The 24471-nt window shown below is 44.5% G+C and overlaps 1 protein-coding gene across 2 annotated transcripts in view; it reads left to right on the top strand.

Annotated features, from left to right (window-relative positions):
• FNDC1 (fibronectin type III domain containing 1) overlaps positions 1-24471 on the top strand; it is a 1121378-nt gene that overhangs the window by 442895 nt on the left and 654012 nt on the right. For both annotated transcript variants that reach the window (XR_015296657.1, XM_086927416.1), the window contains exon 6: positions 12818-12925. Coding sequence is in view for 1 of the 2 variants with exons in the window: in XM_086927416.1 (XP_086783542.1) it covers positions 12818-12925 (108 nt within the window). In the remaining variant the exon portion in view is untranslated. The remainder of the gene's footprint in view (positions 1-12817; positions 12926-24471) is intronic.

The raw sequence follows: 24471 nt of genomic DNA, 5'->3' as shown, positions 1-24471 counted from the left end.
GAAGAAATTAGGCCTTAGTTTATTTGAGTTATGATAAATATGTAATATACATTTATAAAACAGCCCAGCCCTCCCACAGTTCTTCGCGAAGCCTTTACTGTCTGCCCCGACCCCCCCCTGGCTCTCTAGAACAACTCTCTTGCCATGGGCGAGGTCCCTCGCTCCTTTAAGCAGGCAGAGGTGGTGGCCATTTTAAAGAAACCCTCGGCTGACCCTTCCATTATGAGCAACTTTCGGCCCATATCTCTCCTCCCTTTCCTCAGTAAGGTTCTGGAATCACATGTTACCCAGACTCTCAGCTCTTTTATAGAGGAATCTTGCTTCTTGGACTCCCAGCAAGCTGGGTTCAGACCTGCGCACTCCACAGAGGCAGTTATACTCTCTGTGATGGAGGAACTGCGCAGAGGGGCCGACGCCAACATCTGTCAGGCCCTGGTGCTTCTGGATCTGTCGGCCGCCTTCGACACGGTCGACCATGGTATTCTTGTCGACCATGTCGGAGAGGCCGGCATCCAGGGCACCGCCCTTGACTGGATCCACTCCTTCCTGTCTGGCCCCCAACAGGCAGTCAGACTGTCCCAATTTTCAGCAGACCAGGTCGGGTTGACCTGCGGCGTCCCGCAGGGTTCCTCCTTGTCCCCATTCCTTTTTAATTTGTACCTGGCTCCCTTGATCCGCTCTCTCCGTAGGTTGAATGTCACCGCGTTTAACTACGCGGATGACATTCAACTGGTCTTTACCATCGACTCCTCGGATGAATCAATTTCCACTTTTCAAACCACCCTCTGTTTCATCAGTGACTGGATGAGCTCAAACCTTCTTAAGCTCAACCCCGACAAGACCGAGCTGGTTCTTGTCGGGGGCCCTCTAATCCCTGGCAACCCTCTTTTTGGCCGTCAAGCTTAGGCAGCCCTCCTTGCCCAGTGAATTCAGCTAAAAGCTTGGGGGTTATCATAAGCAGTGATCTTTCTATGAAACCCCAGATTAGCGCGGTAGTGTCTTCTAGCCACTTTCAGCTAAGGAAGATTCGCAAAATCTCCCGCCTCCTCACCACCGAGGCCCTCACCCTGGCCCTGCTAGTGTTAGTCATTTCAAGACTTGACTACGCAAACGCGCTTTACGTAGGCATCCCTGACTACCAAGCCAAGAGACTCCAGCTGATTCAAAACCAGGCCGCCCGTCTCATCTTCCGCCAACCCAGACACCAACATGTCCGCCCTCTTTTAAAAAGTCTTCATTGGCTCCCGATCACTGCACGCTGCAAGTTTAAATTAGGCTGCATAATTTTTAAATCCCTTGCAGGCGGAGGCCCCTCTTTCATATCTTCTCTCCTTCACCCATATGTCCCCACACGCAACCTTCGCTCGTCCCAACTGGCTCTGCTATCAGTCCCGAGATTCAAGAGGAAGAAACATGGTGGCCTTAGGTTTTCTTTTTTAGCCCCTTGTTTCTGGAATGCCCTCCCCCTCCCTCTAAGGCTGTCCTCCTCCTATTCTAGGTTCAGATCCCTCCTCAAAACTTTCTTGTTTACTGAGGCCTTCAATTAGCATTTTCCCTCACTTTTTTCCTGTTCCTTCAGCACAAGCGCCAAGAAACCTTCAGGTGTTAGTAGCGCTATATAAATTGTTTTAACATAACATAACATAACAAAACCCGATAAATAAAGAGATCAAAGAGGAAGAGGCTGAGGTCAAGGACAGGACCAAAACTATCAAGCATAAAGGTCCTGAAACAAGAGGAGCTCGGGCAAAGGAGAGAGTCTTAACTAAGAATTAACTTCAAGAGAAAGAAAAAGAGAAGGCAAAGACTAAAGACAAAAACTTCGAAAAAAAGTTGGAAAAGGAAAGAGAAAAATAAGGCGCAAGGAGAAGGAGAAGGAGAAAGAAAGAGAAAGAGAAAGAGGCAAAGAAAAGAAATTTAAGACAGGAGATAAGAGTGAGGCAGCGGAAGACAAAGAGGAAGACGAAGAGAGCGCCAAACTGGAGCTCCTAGCAAAGAAAGCACAAAGACTACAGACGATAAAAAACTTAAAAGCTACAGCTAAGAATACTGGTCTTACAGGGACATCCCAGCCACGAATATCGAATATTTTCAGCCCCCTACCAAAAGAACCTCTAAGCGATGCAACAAAAAATGAAAAACTACTGGTTCTACCACAGATTTCAGCTCACACCAAAGACTTTAGAAAGCCAGATGATGACAATTGTACTCAAAGTAACCCTTCAAATGCAAGCATCTCTAGCATAAACAGCAACCTCATCATAGGGGAAAGAAACTCACCTGAAGATCCAAGCACTGGGAGTGAAGAGATAAGGCTACCTCCGGAAGTCGACCAAAAACTAATCAATCAAGGAGATCTGCCTTATCAAAAAAAGTCAATTCAGGAAACAGAACTTTTAGAATCTGCTAGCAACATACAACCCACTTTAATAGAGAAAAACTCGCACTTAAGAAACCAATCAATCCCCGACGAAGATTCGGAATCTGAAATATATCAAACTGGCATATCTATCTCGAGCAACTCCAGTGATTCAAGCGAATTAAGCGACTCAAGTGAATTAAGTCATGATATAAAAAGAGATACAGTACCTCTAGAAATTACTGGTTTCAGTGAGTCAAGATTATCCACGGAGAAAACTTTCTTGGGGAAAAAAAGAAATGGGAGTGGAAAAAGACGGACAAAACATAAAAGGAGTGAAAAAAATCTGTTAAATGAAGAAACTACAGATCCCGGTAACAATACCGACTACGACAAAATCAGATCCAATCCCACTCGAAAAAACCCAATGAATAAATCACCCGCTGAAGCAAATGACCCCTCACTGAGCGAGGTGCTCATATCCATAAAGAATCGACATGAGGATGTTAAAAAAGACAGTCTAAAAAAATAGCAAAGCCATTGAGAAGTTACAAGGGGCTGTGAAAAAAGTTGCCAATATCTGCTCGGAAATGTCGGACAGAATGGTTATGGTTGAAACTCGTACTGAGAACCTTGAAACCGATGTTATGAAACTTAAAAAAAATGAAAAAGAGCAAGATGGAATAATAAAGGACTTAATGACTAAGGTAGAAGATCATGAAAATAGACCTAGAAGGAACAACCTAAGGTTCCTTGGAATTCCAGAGAAATTTGAGGGAGATGACGCCAGAGGAGCAATGATCAACATCCTGAAAGAATCATTCCCGGAACTGGAAGCCTGAGATATGGCAAGGGAGATACAACGGGCCCATCGCTTCCCCTTGATCCTTTCAAAACATCCCAAAAAGCAAAATCAATATCCCAGAGCAATGTCGGTCTGCTTTGGAAACTTTGTTCTTCGTGAAGCAATTTATGATCTTGCAAGACCAACAACACAAAGAGAACATAAGGGATTTAAATTTTTTGCGAGACCGGACTTTGCTCACTCTACTGTCGAGCGCAGATGGAAAATGCGCCAACTATTTTATCCATTTGAAAAACTTGGAGCGAAAGTATTCTTGCAAAATCCGTCACGCCTGAAAATCATATACAAGGGCACAACAAGAACATTTAATAGCGAAATACAAGCGGAGGATTATCCACATGAAATTACAGAGACTATTCCACGAAACTCTGGGAAATAATTTCAGGATATATTAGAGGATAAGATAAGCCAAATCAATTATCCCATCTCTTATTCATGCATAAAGCTTAAGGTATAATTTGAAGATTTTTTTTTTCTTCGGTTGAATAAGATGGAAGACAATCCTATCAAACTGATAAAAAATTAAACATTAATTGAAGAAATTAGGCCTTAGTTTATTTGAGTTATGATAAATATGTAATATACATTTATAAAACAGCCCAGCCCGCTAGGCTCGCTTACACTGATGTCACACCCCTGGTCGCAACAAGACCAGGTAACCTTCAAAGGTGGTGGTGGGTGGGGGTGAGTAAGAGGGGGGGTGGTCGGGCAGATCAGATAGATCATCGACAAATTTTCCAACAAACTGAAAGAAAAGCATTATTATATAGACACAAAAACCAGGATTGATAGATGGGTCCATTAAAAATATTATCAGTTAATATATGTGGTTTAAATTACATCAAGAAGAGGCAAATGGTAGCAGTTGGCCTACAGAATATTGGCGCCAATATCGTATGCTTTCAGGAAACCCATATTGAAGGGTCACAATTACAATTATTAAATTCATTTGGATACAATCTGATTGGTGCAACTACACAGGGTATGCGGGTAAGAGGGGTAGCACTTTTGGCTAGAGGTAGAGGTTTTAAGTTTAATAAAACTAAAACCGATAAATTAGGAAGATGGGTGATTTCAGAAGTTCATACAGGGCAATCCTCTTCAATGACCATCTGCACAATTTATGGATGTAATAATGATGACCCCATGGTAATTAATAATGTCTCCAATGAACTTACCAATTGGCCACTACCACTTATAATTTGTGGCGACTTCAATATAAATCTCTCACATGATTGGTCCACAAAAGATATTTGGCGTTACCATGGTCGAAAATCAAAAGCCTTTAAAGCAATTAAGGAACTGTGTATTACCCATGGGCTAATTGATGCGTGGCAGACTTTAAATAATAATTCCAATGATCCAGGGTATACATATTATTCAAATCCACATCATACACATGCTAGACTCGATTATTTTTTGATATCTAGTTCAATTAAAACTCATTCAAAAATAGAAAAATTACCCCGAATCATGTCGCATCATAATCCCTTAATACTAACACTTGAGATAACATCTCTGATACAGACGCCACAAACTTGGACCTTTGAGAGGTCTTTGCTCCTTGAGAGTGAATACTGTAAACATATGAGAGGCTGGATTTCAAACTTTTTGTTGGTTAATAATGGTAGTACTACGGTAAATTTTGTTTGGGACGCTTTAAAAGCAGGTATTAGGGGTGAAACTATACAATATTCACTGCGGAGCAACAAATGTGCAAGAGAATTACTAAGATTCTCACAAGAAACTTTAAAGAGGTTGGAGGAAGAGCTTATAAGGGTAACAAGAAACTCTTCTACTACAGAAGAAATAAGTAATGCACAAACTCAGGTTGCAATAGCTAAGGCATCAATTACAAATATATACATCAATAAAGCTATTAAAAAAGCTACTGCTCACCGGGAAAAAATATATGAGGTTACTGAGTCGGTTGGCCAGCAATTAGCAATCCGGATGATACAGCAGACTACACAAAATCTAATACAAGACCCAATAATCGGTAGAGTAACTGACTCAGAGAAGATCCGAGAAGCATTTTGACATTTTTATAGTGCTCTTTATACAGAAGAGGGAGAAATAGATCAGGAGAAAATCGCTGAATATTTAGATAGAGATACCTGTGACAAACTTAACACTGAAGACCAGCTAATTCTGGAAAAGGCCCCCGACATCGAGGAAATAAGAAAAACCGTGAAAGATCTTTCCCGTGGGAAGGCAACTGGAGTAGATGCCATCCCACTCAAATTTTACATAACATTTCTGGATCAACTCCAAGAAATCTTGTTGAGCCTGTGTTTACACTTATTTAGAGGAGGGCAACCCCCCAACTCATGGTCTATGGCTAAAATTGTGATATTCCCTAAGAAAAATAAACCTCCAGACCAGATGGGTTTGTATCGACCCATCACCTTAATAAATGTAGATTCTAAAATCTTCTCTAAACTACTCGTATCTCGTTATTAATTCATAAAGTTACATCCAAAATTCAGCACGGCTTTATCCCTGGGAGAGACACTACCGACCATACAAGGAGAGTAATCAGCTTTTTTGACTACACCCAGGTGGCAGGAGACCCGATGGCACTTATTTTACTTGATGCCGAGAAAGCCTTTGACCGGGTCTCCTGGCCATTCTTGTGGCAGGCAATGTCCAGGGTCGGCTTCAATCATACATTTATACAAGCAATACAAAAACTTTATATTAATCCTCAGGCGATGGTGATGGTTAATGGAGGGAATTCAAAAGTACTAAAAATCTTGAGAGGAACATGGTAGGGATGCCCTTGCTCCCCGTTGTTGTTCGCTCATTATATTGATCCCTTTATTAGGAGATTACAAAATATTAGTGGTATAACTCCCATCCGGATAAACGAATACTCAACAAAAATTCTCGCTTATGCAGACGATATTGCCATTGTCACTGCTAATCCAAACTTGGCTATGCCAATTATTGAACAGGAGGCATTAATATTTGGAACTATTTCAGGATATGCTTTGAATCGAGGGAAAACCCAAATAATTATTAACAACAAATGTGCTATGATAGACTCACGTATAACAAATTCAGCCACTTACCTAGGGGTTACAATAACTTCTAAACTAGAGACTTTAGTCGACCTGAACCTTAAACCTATTTCAAATAAAATACAAAAAGACCTTCGCCGTATTAATAATTTACATCTTTCTTTGATAGGACGGACAAATGCTATAAAAATGGTCTACTTTCCAAAACTTTTGTTTTTATTTAGAGCGATCAATTTGGAAATCTCAGATCAATGGTTTATAACAATAGAACGTATCTTTACGGACTTTATTTGGGCTTTTACTCAACCCCGCCGTGCCTATAAACTTCTCACACTTCCCAAAGAAAGAGGAGGATTAAGTCTCCCAAACCTCAGGTTATATTATTGGACAACAGTCTTGTTATATAATCATGAGCTTTTTTTTCTTGACGGAATAGGGATATCTCGGGATAAAGACGCACCGACTATGCATCAAATAATATTAGATGATAGAAGTATTGGCTATCTTTGGAGATATCTCTTTGATAGTTATCATAAAAAAGTTAAACTAAAAACACTCATAGCCGTGTTTAAAGTTTGGAAATCTGTGAGGAAAATGATAGGTCTGGGACAATTATCTATCTATACTCCAATACAAAATAACCCCCTTTTACCAAACATTTTTAAAGATACTTATATTGATAGATGGATCACAGCTGGAATTACTACTATAGGTTGCTTCTTCTCCGCAGAAGGGATATATTCTTTTGAATTTTTGAAAGACAAGTATCATCTTGAATGGAGAGATTTCTTTAAATATCTCCAAATTAGAGATTTTTTAATACGACGACTGAGGAGAGAAGACAATATGCCTAAAAACATCATAGCTGAATCTCTTAGCCATCATCAGGAAAAAATACGGATTGGGGGATTTTACCAATTATTACTTACATATTTACCTGATGACAGGCAGAAGATTATTCAGAAATGGCAAAATAAATTTATAATTTCATCTGATGAATTTGAGTATGTAAATGAGCTATCACAAACTGTACTCATGTCAACCAAATTACAAACACAATTTTATAAAATATGCTTCCTCATGTACTATACTCCAGATAGAATTGCCAAATGAGGTAATGGGAGAGGAACATGCTGTTTTCGCTGTAACTTACAAGATGCGGATTGTATACATATTTTTTCATCTTGTCCCGCTTTAACCTCTCTTAAATCAAAAATTGAACATTTTCTCTCATTAATCCTTAAAACTGTGGTTAATCTATCTGACCAAACAATCCTATTAGGCTTAGTAAACTGTACTAATTTGAATACTGGTCACAAACTGATTTTTATCTCGATGGCCGTTTTAAGAATCTGTATAGCATCGGCTTGGCTAGATCCTATCGCTCCCTCATATCAACAGTGGTTTTCAAGACTGTTAGCAATTTTTAATTTAGAAATGGCAATATATAAAACTAAAGGTAGGAAACGTAGAATAAAAGGTTTAAAAATATGGTCTCCTTTAATAGAATGGTCTGAACTTTAGACATTCAATTAACAATAATATGGCTAAAACTGTTTAGATGTAATGTATACCCATCTATCCTAATGTATATTTGTATTTTGATGATTCATCTGTTAATTTAAATATTCAATTTTATGTACTATTATGATTTATAAGCTTTTGAAATTATTTTTGTTCTACATTCAATCTGCCCGATCAGAAGGGGGCGGGGGCTGGGGGTTGTCTTATGTGTTGTATTGTCTTTTCGTTGTATAAAATCCAATAAAAAGAGTTTAAATAAAAAAAGAAACCCTTGACCTGAAGGCCAGTTGGTCGCAGAGTCACCAGGTCACAGTGATGGTTTCCCCGCCCTCTTTAGGGCAGGACGATTGTCACCTTTTTTTCTCTGCTTGGGCCCGCCATATGAGGCCTGATGGGCCTGGGCAGCCAAAGTATACAATGACCATGATGCACAGGGAGAAAACCTGCATGCAATGGTCGATGCTTTTCCAATTTTGTAGTATAAACTTTTGCTTACTTCTCTTCCTTGAGATGCATCTGTTGTGCCGAAGCTCTTCAAACCGGGTTATTCAATTCTTTATAAGCATTTAATTCTCAGCAGGTTTTCTTTGTGGTACTCACTTAGCCAGCGCCAAGACACCGGGTATCCAAGAGCTTAATAAGTTACTTTAACATAACATAACAATGATAGCAATCAGATCCCCACCAGGTAAGGGGAGATCTCAAAATGTGGTGGGCAGTCCTCTGCCTCGCCTGCATAGTGGAGGCCGGCCCTCCACTGGCTGGCTACCTGTCGGAGTCTAAATAGTCCCATTTGTCTGCAGCCTTGCATCTGGAAAATGTCCTTTCCTACAGTTTGCACTGCTGATTACAACTGACTAACCAAAGGGATCAAATGTTCCACTTTACTTATAAAATTATTTCCTAATTAGGTAGAAGGGCACAATACGTTGGGAGCTGTTTATCAGGCCCTAATTGTCTCAAAATCAAATAGAAGCTAACCAGGGGCTATAACTCAAGAAAGAAAACACAATCCTTGGGGACATTACAAAACGATGTATTTCTTATAAGCTTGTAAACAAGGGGGTGCGCTTGGGAGTGTCACGTGAATTTTTGGGCACGTTTTGCTGATTTCAAGCAGTGCATTCTCTCGGTTAGCATACATGGAAATGGAGAAAGAAACTACTGTGATGAGCAAAGGTTCACCATGTAAATGATAACAAATGCAAAAAAAAAGAGAAATATGTTAGGGTGTTTTCCAGTGTTCTATTCAACAACGTACTTCTGCAGACACCAACAAATAAACTGCAGTTGTGTTTGTCAGTGTTTAGCAAGTGACTGTCTTGTGAACATGCTACATGTTAAAAGTATGAACACTGGGTATTAGAAAAGAAAGACCTTAGTTCTCTGAGGGGAAAAGGGTGGGTGACTATGCATAGCCCATTTCTGATGTAGACTCCGGTGCTGTGTTGTTTGTGATGTACTTAAATGTGTTGTCTTGAGTTTGCAAAATAAGGAGTAAAAACCATACCATAGAGGGTAAGAATGATGACACAACATTGTACCATTTAGGAGATGATGCATATGTAAATTGATAATGTAAAACTAGTGCAACATATGACCATGTCTTAGGACCTGATTTAGATCCTGGCGGATGGGTTACTCAAGTCACAACGGTGACGGATAACACGTCCACCGATATATAAACCCCATAGAATATAATGGGATTTATATTTCAATGGATGGGAGATCCGTCACTGTTGTGACAGAGTAACCTGTCCGTCGTGGTCTAAATCAGGCCCTAAACTCGATAAGGAAGTTAAGGGGCAACTCAATAACCCTTTGCGAGCTTGGGTCTGTATACACAGCAAAAACTAAAGATGCAAACAACAGGATCATCAAACTACTTGCAGATCATGTATTTTCTCTGTAATTACCGGTTTCATTTCCTTTTACAAGTCAGCATTGGTTGGTGAACAATTTTCTATGTCAAATTCAGTCGCATTTACTGATGATGGCCTCTATATTCACTAACTGAGAGACGGAAATCTTGACGTGTTTCCACCAGTTGTCACTGAGAAAGCCTTCAATCGGATTGATTCCTTTTGCAAATTTCTTTATTTTCACCACTGAAGCACTTTGCTTTGGCAGGAGTAGATGAACATTCACCTGACTTTTGATGAACTGTCATAGAACTCTCTTAGGGTCATCTAAGTGGTGGCTGCTACTGGACAGGGGTGGTGAGGCCGGCAGCAGCAGGAAGCACCCGGGCAGACAGGTTCCCCAGAGTCCATCACAACACTGCAGCGTTGTGATTGGTCTGAGCACTGTGGATCAGCCCTCAGACTGGAACAGGGAGCCGGTGCATGTTCCTGACCAGGTTGTGTAATGCAGCCTGGTAGGAACATGCAAAGAGCGCATGAACTCTTTGGTCGGCCAAAGGCAGCCGGCCAAACAGTTCATGCGCACTTAGGGAGTTCACACCACTCCTCCCCTGCTCTGGCCAGCCCCGCCCGCCACTGACTGCAATAGGAAAAATAAAATGATAATAACAATACGTTATTATCATTTTATTTTTCCTTTTGAACAGTGGGGCGATGCTCCTACAGCTTAGAGGAGGAGCCGCCGCTGAGTAATCTGAATGTTGCATACTAGAACACATAGCCCCATTATCATCTACTGAATTGGGACTAGGCCATGTAATTTCGCTTGACTATGTTTTTGTTATAATTCAGTATAATAAGTAAAACTGTTTATCTTTAATGTACGCCTCTGGATACATTTTCCTTCTTTGAATTGATTTTAGATGGAATCATAACAAGATTTGAAGGCGTGATAGATGCTTAAACTATCTTAATTGTTCTTACTATGTGTTGTTTTGAATGATTTCCTTGGTTGCACATTTCTAAACCTCTTCAGTCTGGGAAATGTACAGCACATTTTATCATCATCATCCAGCATTGCCACATTCTTTGATGTGGCCATACATATTAGGGAGTCCTAGTTTATCAGTCTGAAGGGTGACACTGTGCACTTAGCTAAATCTAAATCTACCCCACGTAGAATGGTCTTCGTCAAAATCGCCCTGTAAAGTGGTGAGGTGCTGTGCAGCTTGCCAATCACAAGACAAGATGAAGAATTGTGTGTGGTTCACCTGCACACATCCTGGTGCACACCCAGGGTGCATTTTCTGTGTTTTTGGTCAATTTATCCTAAGACATTATCAAAATGCCATTTGCGTTAATTCTAGACTGGGTTTATGCCTTTGAGGTATACAATGGTGCAACTAGTAAGCCTTTTGCCAATTTTAGCAGAGTTAGGCATTAGCAGAGGGTGCTTGTTCACCCGCAAGTCGCCCCCACCTAGTGGCCAATTACAAGACAGAGGCCAGGTTTTCACCAACCATATGGCTGTATGTCCACCACTGTCACCGCATGCATTTATCTGTGATGGATCTCTGGAACCTTTTGTCAGTGGATGTTTGTTCACTCCATGAAATGAAATCCTAGAATTTTTCATAGTGTCTTCAGATACCTGGAACCCTAAAACCCCAAGTATTCTGCGCATGTGTGACAGTGTAAACTGGGAAGGATTCTGGGTTTTCCTATATGGGTTGGGATCTCTACCAGGCTCAGATTTCATTGAGCAGCCGTGTAGCCCCACCAGGGCGTACAGGGGGAGTAGTAGGACAATGCTAGCCCTGCTATGTTGATGACTCTGTTACGTATGACTAACTATTAATGTGGGAAACCAATGTAACTGGGGGAAGTTTCTTACTTAAGTAAATAAGTGTTGTAAACATACATAAAATGAGGTGCACGGTTGACTGAAATGGTATAACAGTATTTCATTGATCAAGATTCTATTTCAATAAAAATAGGCTAAAATTAGATTGTTGTAGCACATTATGATTGTTGGTGTATAAACATCGCCATCATTTATTCTCTGCCTCAGTCATTCCAGGAGGGAAAATCGGTACTAGTTGGAATTAATTTAGTTTGGTGCCGTTTAAAGGCATTTTCATCGATGTTTTGGGAGTTCTTCTTATGAGGAGTCTCCTTCAACCGAGAAATCAATCATTTAGTAAGTCGTTTGTAATAATGGAATATGCACAATTCTCTGTATAATCAAGCCCATATGATTGGTTTCTGCAGTTCTAACTTCACTACAACTCATTAATTTCAAGGCATATCAACTTTATTGTACAGTACTGTAATTCCACCTCCTCATGGGAGAAATTCCCCCTCAGAATGTGCCAACAATGCCATGCTGTTGTCCACTTCTGCCTGCCACTCTTCCTCCAAATCCCACTCAATCAATCAATCAATCAATCAATCAGGGGTTTAAAAAGTGTGCTACTCACCTGTGGGGTCTCAAGATGTGGCGAGCAGGTGGGGGGGGTGGGGGGATGTGCCGCTCCAGACAAGTCAAAGAGCCAGGCCTTGAGGCTCTTCCTGGAGGTGTGCAGAGATGGGGAGCATCTGATGTTCACTGGTAGCTCGTTTCAGGTCCTGGCTGCGATGTAGGAGAAGGCTCTTCCACCTGCGCTGGTTCTGTGGGGTCTCGGCCAGGGCAAGGTCGGCGGAGCGGAGAACCTTTTGGGTACGTGGAAGGAGACTCTTTCGTAAAGGTATTTAGGTCCGATGTTATGGAGGGATTGGTATGCGTGGGTGAGTAGCTTGAAAGTTACTCTCTCCTCAATGGGGAGCCAGTGGAGGTCGCGTAGGTGCTGGGTCATGTGCTCGTGTTTTGGGTCTCCGAGAACGAGTCTAGCTGCAGTGTTCTGGATGGTTTAGAGCTTGTGTAGCAGGGTTTTGTTGATTTCGGCGTAGAGGGCATTGCCGTAGTACAGTCTGCTGTGCTGTCATTGAGGAAAATTAGTATACCACAGGCTACCATGGTAAAGGAATGGCCAGGGTTAGGCCTGGGTGGTAAGATGTTACTGCATGAAAAAAAAGCATTCTATCCAGCCCTTTAGAAACAGTGGTAAATATACAATATATGATTAAGATCAGGGAAAAGGTAGTATTTTATAATTTCTTTGTTTTATTTTTCCATTTTGAATAGCACCAACAAGTGCACCCGAGAGCTTCGATGTTTGGCCTTTGGATGACAAAGGCACAGCAGTTTCTGCCACGTGGGAACCCCCTTCAGATTCTACCGGGAAAGTGAAAGGTAAGAGACCGCAGGGAGAGCCTCACAGCAGTGCTCAATTTGTAAAATATAAAGTCCGGGTGCTCAAATGTTTGTCCGAGGCCACATCTACTTTTTACTGGCTCCACCCACTCCTATATTGGCTCCTCCCACATCTCAAAGGGCACTGCTAAAAGTGAGATGTAAAATCCAATCTGAATTTCAGCAAGGGAGCCTTCCACATAGTAAGGTTTAGATAGGAGGTTCTCATGCCCTGTGAAAATGTTGAAAAACAATGAAATCAAAAGTGCATTTAAAGCAAAAGTTTTGAATAAATTAGTTAAAATGACTTATGCATTGAAAAAGGACACTTGAAATATTCCAGTGCTCTATGTGCCAATTTGGGAAAAGGGCAATACTGGGGTGTGCCATTTTTAACAGAGTCTAATTGTGTGTCATGAGTTCGAAGATACAACATTTTACATAGCTTATGTGACAAAATATACCAATATGTTTTGAAAACCACTCTAAACAGATACATTGAATAAAAACCTGCCATACACTTAAGTGAGTCACTTTGTCACTTCCATTGGCCGAAGGGATTTAGTTCATGAATAGTACAGTGTACCGTAAAATCTATTAAATTTAGAGAAACAATAAAAAAGATGATTACCAAGGGAGCATATGCGCGGTGACATATCTATCACTTATTAATGCCTCTTTTATAAATGATTCAAGCAGAAATTGACATCACAGGAAAAGATTCAACTTCATCTTGAACTGGGAAACTCAGACAGCAATCTCCGTAGAGATCACCATCTTGGAAAGGACACTTCATAACGCTAGACCGCTCCTCTTTTTTCCAACACATGGCGTTTATAAGGCAAGCTTAGAAATAACTCAATCTCTACACCCTAACCACTGTTCTTCTTCAAGGATACTCCTTGCAAGTCGCCAAGCAATCTTCCAAGTGCTCACAACTAGAGCACAACCTAAGCCACGAGGATTCACAACCACTAGCCAATGAGTCCAGAAATCCCTGCCTGACGGGGGAGTAAGAGCAAACCCTCATAAAACTCACCACCACAGTTAAGCACAAGGATATAACAGAAGTGGGGGTGACTAGTTCTCGCTTGTTTCAAGCAACAAGACAGAATTTCTCCCAAATTACTTGCAGACAAGACATGCCTCTGACGTGCCCCAGAATATCCATCACTAGACCTAAGACTGAAGTGACATCCCTAAAGTACTTGAGCATTCTTGTACAAATAATAATATGGCAGGTGCTACACATAGAATTTGCCTGCAGAATCATATATTTCGTAGGATTTTCCTAATTTAATAAGCTCTTTGCAATGTATTATTTACAATTTTTGCAACAGTTCCAAATTTTAAATTGTGATTATATTAGAAAGTAGTTAATAGTTTTTAACCAAGTAGTGCATCATGAAACTGACAGTGCTACATCACAGTTATAGCAATTCCTTTTAGGCCCATACAGTAACTCAATTGAACTGGGAACACTTAAAGCAAATAAAAAAGATGTCAGACACATTTTTATCAAACTTATCCTTAAAATTAAAGGAGAAGGCTATAGAAACTGAAACACAGGAAAAATGAATCAGGGTGGTCTAACTCACTGGACTCAGTAAATTGAGGACTGACTACTGAAAGGGAACTATGATTCTTGAATGCGGATAGTGCTCATACTTTTATTTGACTGCCAACACAGCTCATAAACCCACACACTAGCCTTCTTGTGTTTTACCAACACAAGTTTCAAGTTCGATGAAACAGGATGGAGGCAGAAAGGACTCGTAATAACAGAAATACAAACCTGTACGGATAGCTCTTCAACAACCGGCCCAAGAACAAAGCCCACAGCAAGCTTTGGCTCACTCTATTGTGAGTAGAAGCACACGCTTGGGGTATTCTGGCATCAGGAGGAGCAGAAGCCTAAGCCAATACAGGGGCTGCCAGAACCAATGTGGAGGATGCTCGAGTAGTACACTGTTGTGGAAAGCCATTTGAGACAAGTTAACACTGAGCACAGAGGCAAGGACAGTAGGGAACAGGGGGAGTGAATGTAACATGTAGGTCCGCTTGCCAGGATGTTGTAGCCCTTTATTTGACACACGCGTACTTATCTTCATCCAGTTGCCCAGTCCCTGATTGCAGACCTGCCAGTATTAACGGAGCACTTGTAGTTGGGGTGGGAGCGCCCATGTCACAGATGGTGTAGCGCGTCTGCATCACTCTACACCCTGGCGGGTGTTCTGCTGGCTGTGGCCCTTCAGCTCAAATAATATGGGGTCAAGTATGACCTGCCTCTGCCCCTCCTAGTGTGCAAAAGAGGTGAAAGAGATTCACTACCAGATTAGCAAAGGCCTTGGTGGTGCTTCTGGTTTGACTAGCCCTGACAAGCATTTGGCTGTAGTTGGGGATAGGACTACACACCCTAGAATTCGGTGCTGCCAGAAGGTGGGCTATGCATTGCAGCCCCTCTTCTAACCCGAAAGGGGGGCATTTTTTTGCAGCGGGGAACTGCTGTGGACTCCCTGTACTTCCAGCCTCCTCCTGGCTCGGGGCATTGCACTTGCACACGGTGCCCGGAACTGGAGCCATGATTGCTTGGGCCTCGGACTCAGTTTACTTCATACCAAATCTGTTTATTGTCAGCATGCTCAGGAAAAAAGCAGCGTTGGTTTGGCTAATTACTCAGTTACTGATGACTGGGCGGCACTGCCTTTATTAATAGGCCTCCTGCTGCTTCCATCAACATCGTGCTGAACTGCTGGTGACTTGTGCGGTGCTTGTGTGCCGCGAGGTGGAATTCTGAAAACAATCTACACACGATTCCGCTGCCCCTACCCCTGCAGAAACAAATCCAGCCTAATCAGAAGGGCCTAAGGCAAATTTGCATGGATATAGTTGGATATATTTTTATTATTGGCTCTCACAGCACAGCAATACTCCACTAAGACTGGAGAGAAGAACAGCACTGTCTGTGCTGAGTGTAGTGACGGAGCCACCTGGCCTGTCCGCGCACGCCTCACACATATGCACACACCCCAAGGGCGGCCTCACCCGAGGGATTACATGAAGGGGCTCAGGACCGCTCGAGGTCTTTGCCCAGCAGTAAACCACAGTGTCTGTGTCACTCCTTTGCATGTGCCAAAACCTGCGGCCTACCATGTGTCGCAAAGTATCCTGACATAGCAGGATACCACACTAGTGACGAGGTGGGTCCTACACACGTCTATGCTGTGCCTCGCCCACCTTGCTTGGTCCTGGAGATGTGGTTGTGGCAGAGTGCCGCCAGGAAGGATCCCCGTGGAGCGTGCACGGCTAGCCTGCCAGCCCCGGCGTTTCATCGCGGCAGGTGCCCACCCATCGCGGCGGGTGCCAACCCCGCGCAACGTTGCTGCTCACCAAGGGAGGTGGTGCCATCATGCACCTTCTCAGCGGGTGCTCACCCCGCAGTGCCTGGTTGCCTGCCCCGACATCTGGGTCGCGTGGTGGCAGATGTGGAGTGAGGACCAGAGGTGCCTGGAACAGGAAGCATGAGGTGAGGCCGGCCCTGCTGGACACGTGTCTGTGCGCGCGCCAGACACGCCGCTCCCACGTCTGTGTGGTCAAGCCAGAACCCCTACACCTGCGAGGCCTGCTGTGCGCCGCGCTCCCACAGGCATGTGGTTGAGCTCGTGGCCAGCGGGTTGGGAGAGATGTCCCCTGCGCATGCAGTGCAGCGGGCCCAAGTGAGTGTGGCACCTCCACACAAGCAAGTGTCCCGCCGGGCCCACCAGTCTGCAAGTGCCCGCAGCAACAGCCCAGTGTCTCCACATGCCAGCAACCTCTGTTTGACCTTACTTGCAGCCTGCTACCTACCTAGTGTGGACATCGCCTACCTGCCAGTCACATGCACAAGTATCTCCCACCTGGCCTCTGCGGCTTCAAGGAACATTGCTCCACACACCCGACGTCTTCCCCTGCCCGCCAGTGAGCGTCCCTGCCCCACCACGCCTACCCAGCTGTTTTTGCGTCCCCAGGAGTTTGTGGCACACGCCAGCAGCCAAGAATGAGTGTGCAAAACGCAAATGGGGGGTAATGCCCCTGTGGCGCCGCCACTACCGCCCCAGCTGGCAGCTGTACCAGATCATCCCAGGTCTGGTCAGGCCATAACTGCCCGTCCTACCGCCATTCAGTGAACTCTCGGATCCCGCCATAGCTGCAGCACGCTGGAAGTCCTGGATCGGTCACTGGACCATTACTTCTTGGGTGTTGGGGAAACCGACGGAAGGGTGAAGAGGTCGCTCCTCATGCGCTATGGAGGGGGTGAGCTGTACGAGTTGTTTGAGACACTACCCAGCAATGGGCAGGATGACGACTACAACGGGGCAGTTGCGGCCTTAAACAGGCATTTCAACCCCCAAATAAACCCTGACTTCAAGTGTTTCAAACTCAGACAAGCACGACAAGGGGAGGCTGAGACCATAGATGTTTTCTACACTCGTCTATGGAAGTTAGCAAGTTCCTGCACGCTGCCAGACCAGAGGGAGGAGATCGGGGCACAAGTCATTCAGGGATGTCGTTCAGTGACACTGCACCGCCTGATATTAGGCCAACCAGTCATCAGTCTGGATGAAATCCTTGTGGCCGCCAGGTTCCACAGGTTGTTCAAAGTGCGTGCGGGTGTGATGGAGGTGGCCCTCAACTGGTCCACATCGCAAGCTGAACCACCTCAAAGAGAGACTGGACGTAAATCAGATACAACCCACTCAATTAAGAGGATCCACAAGACCTCCCCAGAGAAGTACGTGTGGAGACTGTGGCCTGGATCACCCCCCGGCAGGGAAGTCTTTTGTGAGAGGAAAGATGTGCTCCCGGTGCAGAAAACTGAACCATTTTGCAAAAGTCTGCAGGAGTGGTAGAGGAAGGGGCTACGCCCCTGGCCCACGTGGACTCTCGGTGGAGGTGATGCAACTGATGCTGGAGAACCCGGTGGAGTAAGTGGACAACACCCCACCTGGGTTTGGCCTGGGAGCTGATGACGGCGACGTATCCTTTCTGTCATTTGATGGCAGGGAAGGAACAAAGCGCAAACCACCGCCCATGTGCACCATCACCATAGCTGTATCTCCTGTGAGTGCCCTCATAGACAACGGTGTGTCAGTAAACGTGATGGACAGTGACCAGTACAGGTAGCTATTGCCGCGCCCGCCACTCTACCCGTCCAAAGCAAGGATATACACATACAATGGAAATGAGCCACTTCCTCTATGAGGAGTCATGGAGGTCAGAGTTACCAACGAAGGCCATCGTCTCAACACAAAGTTCCACGTCACCGAGGGAAAACGAGGCACCCTTCTCAGTTGCCACATGGCGGTGGACCTGGAGTTAATGTTCTTTGCGAACCAGGTACATGATCTGCATGCTCGAGAGATGCTCAGAGACTTTCCCATGCTGTTTGAGGGCCTTGGTTGCCTAAAGGGGAAGACGTTCAAGTTACACGTCGGCAGTCCGGCCCATGGCCCTGAGGCATCGGCAGGTGCCGTTTCACTTGCGACCGCAAGTGGAGGAAGAACTGAAGAAGTTGGAGGACCTGGGGTGATAGAGAAGGTGTTGGGCCCCACACCCTGGGTGTCCCCTCTAGTCGTAGCCCCAAAACCAAAACAGCCAGGAGCCATTCGACTCTGCGTCAACATGCGCCTACCAAACAAGGCCATGAAGAGAGAGTCTCACCTCACACCCACGATGGAGGACATTGTGGCTGACCTGAACGGCGCAAAGTGGTTCACCAAACTCGACCTAAATGCTGGCTATCATCAGCTGAAGCTCCAACCCGACAGTAGGAACATCACAATATGCTCCACCCATGTCGGACTGAGTCGCTTTAAAAGACTGAGCTTCGGCGTCTCTTCAGCCACGAAGCTGTTCCAGAACGTAATAAGGGAGACTCTCATGGGACTGCAGGGTGTAATAAACTTAAGTGATGACATTCTTGTATTCTTCAAGACGCTAGAGGAGCACCATGCGCACCTCCGAACCACCCTTCAACGGCTAGCGGACAACGGACTCTCCCTGTAATGAGGCAAGTTCTCGTTCTAGCAGGAGTCGGTGGACTTCTTTGGCTATATCTTCTCCAGGGAAGGGCTGAGTGTTGACCCGAAGAAGGCAGAGGCCATACGTTCTGCCCCAAGACCCACGTCGGCCATGGAAGTCTGGAGTTTCCGCTAGATGGCCACGTACTGTGACCTGTTCATTCCCAACCTGGCGTCCCTGTCCGAGCCACTCCGCACCCTCACAAAGGCTGATCAACCGTGGGTCTGGTCCACAAAAAAAGATCTGGTGTTCCAGGCTGTCAAGGAGACCCTCATCGACAACAAAGTAATGGCATACTTTCGCTGACATCGGCACACCAAAATAGTGGTAGATGCTAGGCCTGTAGGACAGGGTGCAGTCCTGATGTAGGAGACAGAGTCCAAGGAATGGGTTCCAACTGCGAACGCCAGCAGGGCACTGACTGCAACAGAGATGCGGTACGCACAGATAGAGCGCGCCTTCGCCATGATGGGACTGCCTGCGGAGATTAAGTCCGATAATGGTCCTCCATTCCAGGGAAGAGACTTCCAGGATTACCTAGCCTCCAGAGGCATCCGACACTGAAAGATCACACCGCAGTGGCCCCAGGTGAACGGAGAGGTGGAGCGGTTCATGCGAACAATGAACTGGGCCCTCAGAATCGGAGTTGAGAAGGGAGAAGATGCAGAGCAGTGCCTTCTGCAGTTACTCAGTGCTTATCGTCAAACCCCCCACTGCACCACCCAGTGTGCGCCGGCTGACCTGGTGTTTCTGAGGGCGCCCAGAGACAGTGTTCCCGCAGACCCATTGTGGAGTCCCCCAGCGTTAGATCAAGAGGCTGCTCAGACCCAAATGAAAGTGTCCAATGATAAAGAGAGCCAAGCTCGAAGGACACAACTGATGCACATTCATGTTGGAGAACAAATAGTGGCGAAGGACCGCTACCCGGGCTGGAAGTATCGCACCCCGTATGAGCTGTGGGAGGTCGGCAATGTGCACAGCACCATAGTATCGGCCATGCGCGGAACTTGCGTCGTCACGAGGAATACCTCATTGTTCAAGAAAGTCGTGAGCGCACCACCACCGACCGACCAAGCCACGGAAGACCTATAAGAAGAGGAAGGGATGGTCACCACAAAACCCCTCCTGGCAGCCCAGAGCCTAGGCAACACCAAGCAGGAAGAGAAGTGGAGATGGCGGAAGAACCACAAAATTCTAGAACCGTGTCCTCCGAGCCAGAGGAGGACATAGAGGGGTCAGAAGCAAAGAAGAACTCCTGGAGCCAGAGGTATGGCCGAACCCAACCCCCAGCCAGAGACTGAGAGACTTTGCGTGGTGCACAAAGAAAGAATGAGCACACACCGAAAGGGTCTATGTATCTAAAATATTGGAGGGATGTAGTGATGGAGCCACCCAGCCCGTCCGCGTATGCCTCACGTGTACGCATGCACCCCGAGGGAGGGCTCACCGGAGGGTTTAAATAAAGGGGCTCAGGACCGCTCAGGGTCTTGGCCCAGCAGTAAACCACAGTGTCTGTATCCCTCCTTTGCATGCAGCTCGAACCTGCAGCCTACCACATGTGGCAAAGTATCTTAACAGAGCAGGATACCACAGTGAGTGAGGTAATTATATTTACATTGCCATATGACGTGCAGACGCATGATGTGTAGACCCGGCCCTGATAATTAAGTGGTGGTGCTAAGCACCAGAAATAATCGGCCCAAATTAAGCACTGCCTCACAGAGAGAAAGGAATGACGTTCATGAACTTCATACTAGCCATAAGTCTTTAGTAAGCACATGCTGTTTTGCGAGATTCAGTGTACAACTCTTTTTGACCAAGTACCATGATAATATTTTTGATAGGTTGCAAATTGTTTCCTTAGACTTGAGCTGTGTCTTCATTTATTTTAATATGTGTAAAGAAATCATCTGTGACTGCATGGCCATGGATCACACCACTTCAGTTAGTAAGCATATTTTGCCTAACATGCCAATTTTCTAGCAGCCAAATGTCAAATGCATAATAATAATCTTTTGTTGTCTGCTGTGACGTTGGTTTATTTTAAAAGACGAGCATTTTGGAGTAGACAAGCTATTCCCCACCAGTACTTTTACACATTGCGATTGCTAATATTTGCTCTAGGTTACAAACTTCATAGCAGTGGAGGAAATGTTTGGGCAACAGGACACATATTGAAATGTCAATTGAAGACGTAGGAAAACACACTGAAACAGCCCAACACAAAAGCAACTCATATACATGATATTTTTAGTGCATAGCCGTCAGATTCCAAGTTTAGGCGCTAAGGACTCTCTTTCCTTGAAAGGCTTCATCATTTCATTGAGGACTTATTTGATGGCAGTTTTTTCCTTATTTTCCTGCACCGTTTCGCCAGTTGTCTGGTTCCCCTGACAACCAGGGCCGGCTTTAGCGCTGGTGGTACCTCGTGCAAGAATCTTTTTTAGTGTTTTTTTTTTTATACAGAGTTTTATAAAGCGCAAACTTGACCCGAAGGTATTGGGTATCAGAGCGATTTACACGAGCACCAGTTGCTTTACATGAGGACACATTCATTTTTGTTAGTATTGCCTAATAACTTCCTTTTCCACAAATTCCCATAGTTCATAGTTCAGTGCACTATGTCAGAAGGAATGCAGTTTATGACCTGCAAGTAACAAAAGGATCTCTGGGACAAAATCAGCAACCTAGTGAGCTATCTACATAAAATACAAACCTGTGATTTATTTATTTATATATTTGTGGGTTTGTACCACGCTTGAATCAACTCCCGAAGGAGTATCTCTGCACCCAACGCCAGTGAACAGATGGAAGAAGAGAGCTGAGGCTAAATAAGATGCAGAGACTGGAACAGAAATGTTTTCAGCCTTTTCCTAAAGGTTAGATGGTCCGTGCACTGCCTAAGCGAGATGGGAAGTTTGTTCCATAGTGCTGGACCAATGGAAGACAGGGCTTTACCACCCTGTCTTGCTTTTTTTACAATAGGTGCTTGAAGAAGCAGCTGGTTGCTTGACCGAAGGGAGCGAGCTGGATTGTAGGGAATACATTTTTCGGCCAAGTACGAGGGACCCAGCCCGTGTAGGCCCTTATGGACTGTACAACAGGTCTTAAATTTGACCCTTTGACGAATTGGTAGCCAGTGCAGTTTTTCTAGCAGGGGGCGTGAAGGGGATCTGGGAGGGGCATTTAGGACCAGCCTTGCAGCCGTGTTTTGCACCACTTGAAGCCTGCTGAGTACTCCCTCATTAGCCGATGCCAACAGCCCATTACAATAATCCAGGCGACTGAGCACCAAGACCTGAACCAAGGTTTTTCTGGTAGTGTCTGGGAGTAAAGGAAACACTTTACGTAGTAGTCCAATTACATGAAAACAGGACCCTACTGTGTTATTTGCGTGGTCCTTCAAGGACAGATATTGGTCCAATCGGATCCCCAAGTTCTTCACCACCTGCCTAGGGCTGGGAACAGGGCCTAGATCGGAAGGCCACCATTCAGGGGTCCACAGCATTTTGGCTTCCCCAAAAAGCATAACATCAGTTTTTCCCATGTTGCATTGTAGGAAATTCGAGGCCATCCACTGTGCGACCGCCTTCATGCCTTCAGAGAAGGACTGTTTAACCGCAGGGGAGAGTGATTTAAATGGAAAAAGGAGCTGAGTGTCATCAGCGTATGACACTGGGATAAAACCAAAAGCTCTCATAATCCTAGCCAGGGGGGCCACATAGATATTAAAAAGTGTCGGGCTCAAACACGAGCCCTGTGGCACCCCCTTTATAATCTCTACCACAGCAGATCGAAATGCACCCATGTTAACACACTGTGTGCGGCCGGATAGAAAGCTCCTCAACCAGGCCAGTGCCAAACCCTCAAGCCCAATCTCTGCCAACGGCCCGAACAAGATGTCATGGGATATAGTATCGAACGCTGCCGATAAATCCAATAGCACCAAAACCACTGAATGTCCCTTATCCTGGAACATACTGAGGTCATCTGTCACTGAAAGAAGTGCAGATTCAGTGTTATAATTTGGCCTGAAGCCGGACTGAGAATAGTCCAGACTCCCTGTTCGTTCGATAAAGCTCGACAGATGTATGTTGACATGCTTTTCCGTTAGTTTGCTCAGGTACGGAAGAAGAGATATAGGTCTGAGGTTGGATAGATCTGTCCAAGGGATAGAGGAGTTCTTCCGGATGGGTCTCACCAAGGCCTTCTTCCATCTGCATGTTACATGATGTGCATTGCAGCAGGCACATTAACCCCTCTATACTACTTCATGAGTGAAAACTGTGAGTAGACAAAACACAAATCTCTCTAGCAAGTGCATTAACCTTGCCATTGTGATTATCCCCAGAAAATTCCTGGTCAGACAATGGTCTCTACAACAGATACCTTAAGCCTGTAAGATATTTTTAAATGCGGCCACTTTTTGACCAATTAACCCTGGACAGATTATGGTGTCATGTTTGTCCTTGCTGCCAATTTCTTTGTGACCGAGATTTGTAAAAATCATGAGTGTATAAATGAACTTTTAGACTCTGTTTTTCGTGACTCCACCTCTCATGACTCCACCTCCTTTTTGTTTCCATACATTAACCCACATTTTATGTAAATGTTTGTATTTCTTTCTCCGGTAGCGATTTTGGCTTAACTATTTATTTGCAGTATTTATTGTACTTTATCAATACCGAACCGAGTAGTAATCAATGTTATCGGGCCTGATGAATAACTTATCCCCCATTGTGGCACTCTTGTTCAAGGCCATACATAATTATGCCCCTATAATAATCTTCGACTACTCTTCTGTCTCAACATCTGAGTTGTATAACAGAAAAACACAGGGGGTCTACCAGCTTAATTGTGTAGCTGCACTGTCAATCCGAGTTACCAGAATCTCCGAGTGTATAAATCACGTGGAGACAGCATATTTCAATAGAAGGTGAACACTATGTGTATAGGAAAAACCAACACAGTAAAGATCATTCACAAATGGTTGACAAATCCAAAACATATAGCAATGGGTTACCATCAAATTGACTTAATGATCAGTCCTATCATCTGGCCAAACCCAGGTGCAAGTTAGGCTAGTCCCCTGATCATTGGGACATTAAGCGCCACACCATTTGTTGCTGGTAAAGGATTTGGTCCACCAACACAAACGAACCGTCAATGAAGGCTGATCTTTGATGGTCAAGTGAATAACAGTGCAACAAAAAATAGTGACTCTAAAATAGGATGGAGTGTCCTCCTACTAATAACTTTATTCTGTGGCCGAACAACATCTCCTAAATAAAAACCTAGAATTTATTCAGGAGGTGTTGTTCGGAATGGGTTTGGCCAGATGATAGGACTGATCATTAAGTCAATTTGATGGTAACCCATTGCTATATGTTTTGGATTTGTCAACCATTTGTGAATGATCTGTACTATGTTGGTTTTTCCTATACACATAGTGTTCACCTTCTATTGAAATATGCTGTCTCCATGTG

This window comes from Lissotriton vulgaris, chromosome 6, assembly GCF_964263255.1.
Source record: "Lissotriton vulgaris chromosome 6, aLisVul1.2, whole genome shotgun sequence".
Lineage (NCBI taxonomy): Eukaryota > Metazoa > Chordata > Amphibia > Caudata > Salamandridae > Lissotriton > Lissotriton vulgaris.
Note: the sequence above shows the minus strand (reverse complement) of the source record. Positions and strands in the feature narration are given on the sequence as shown.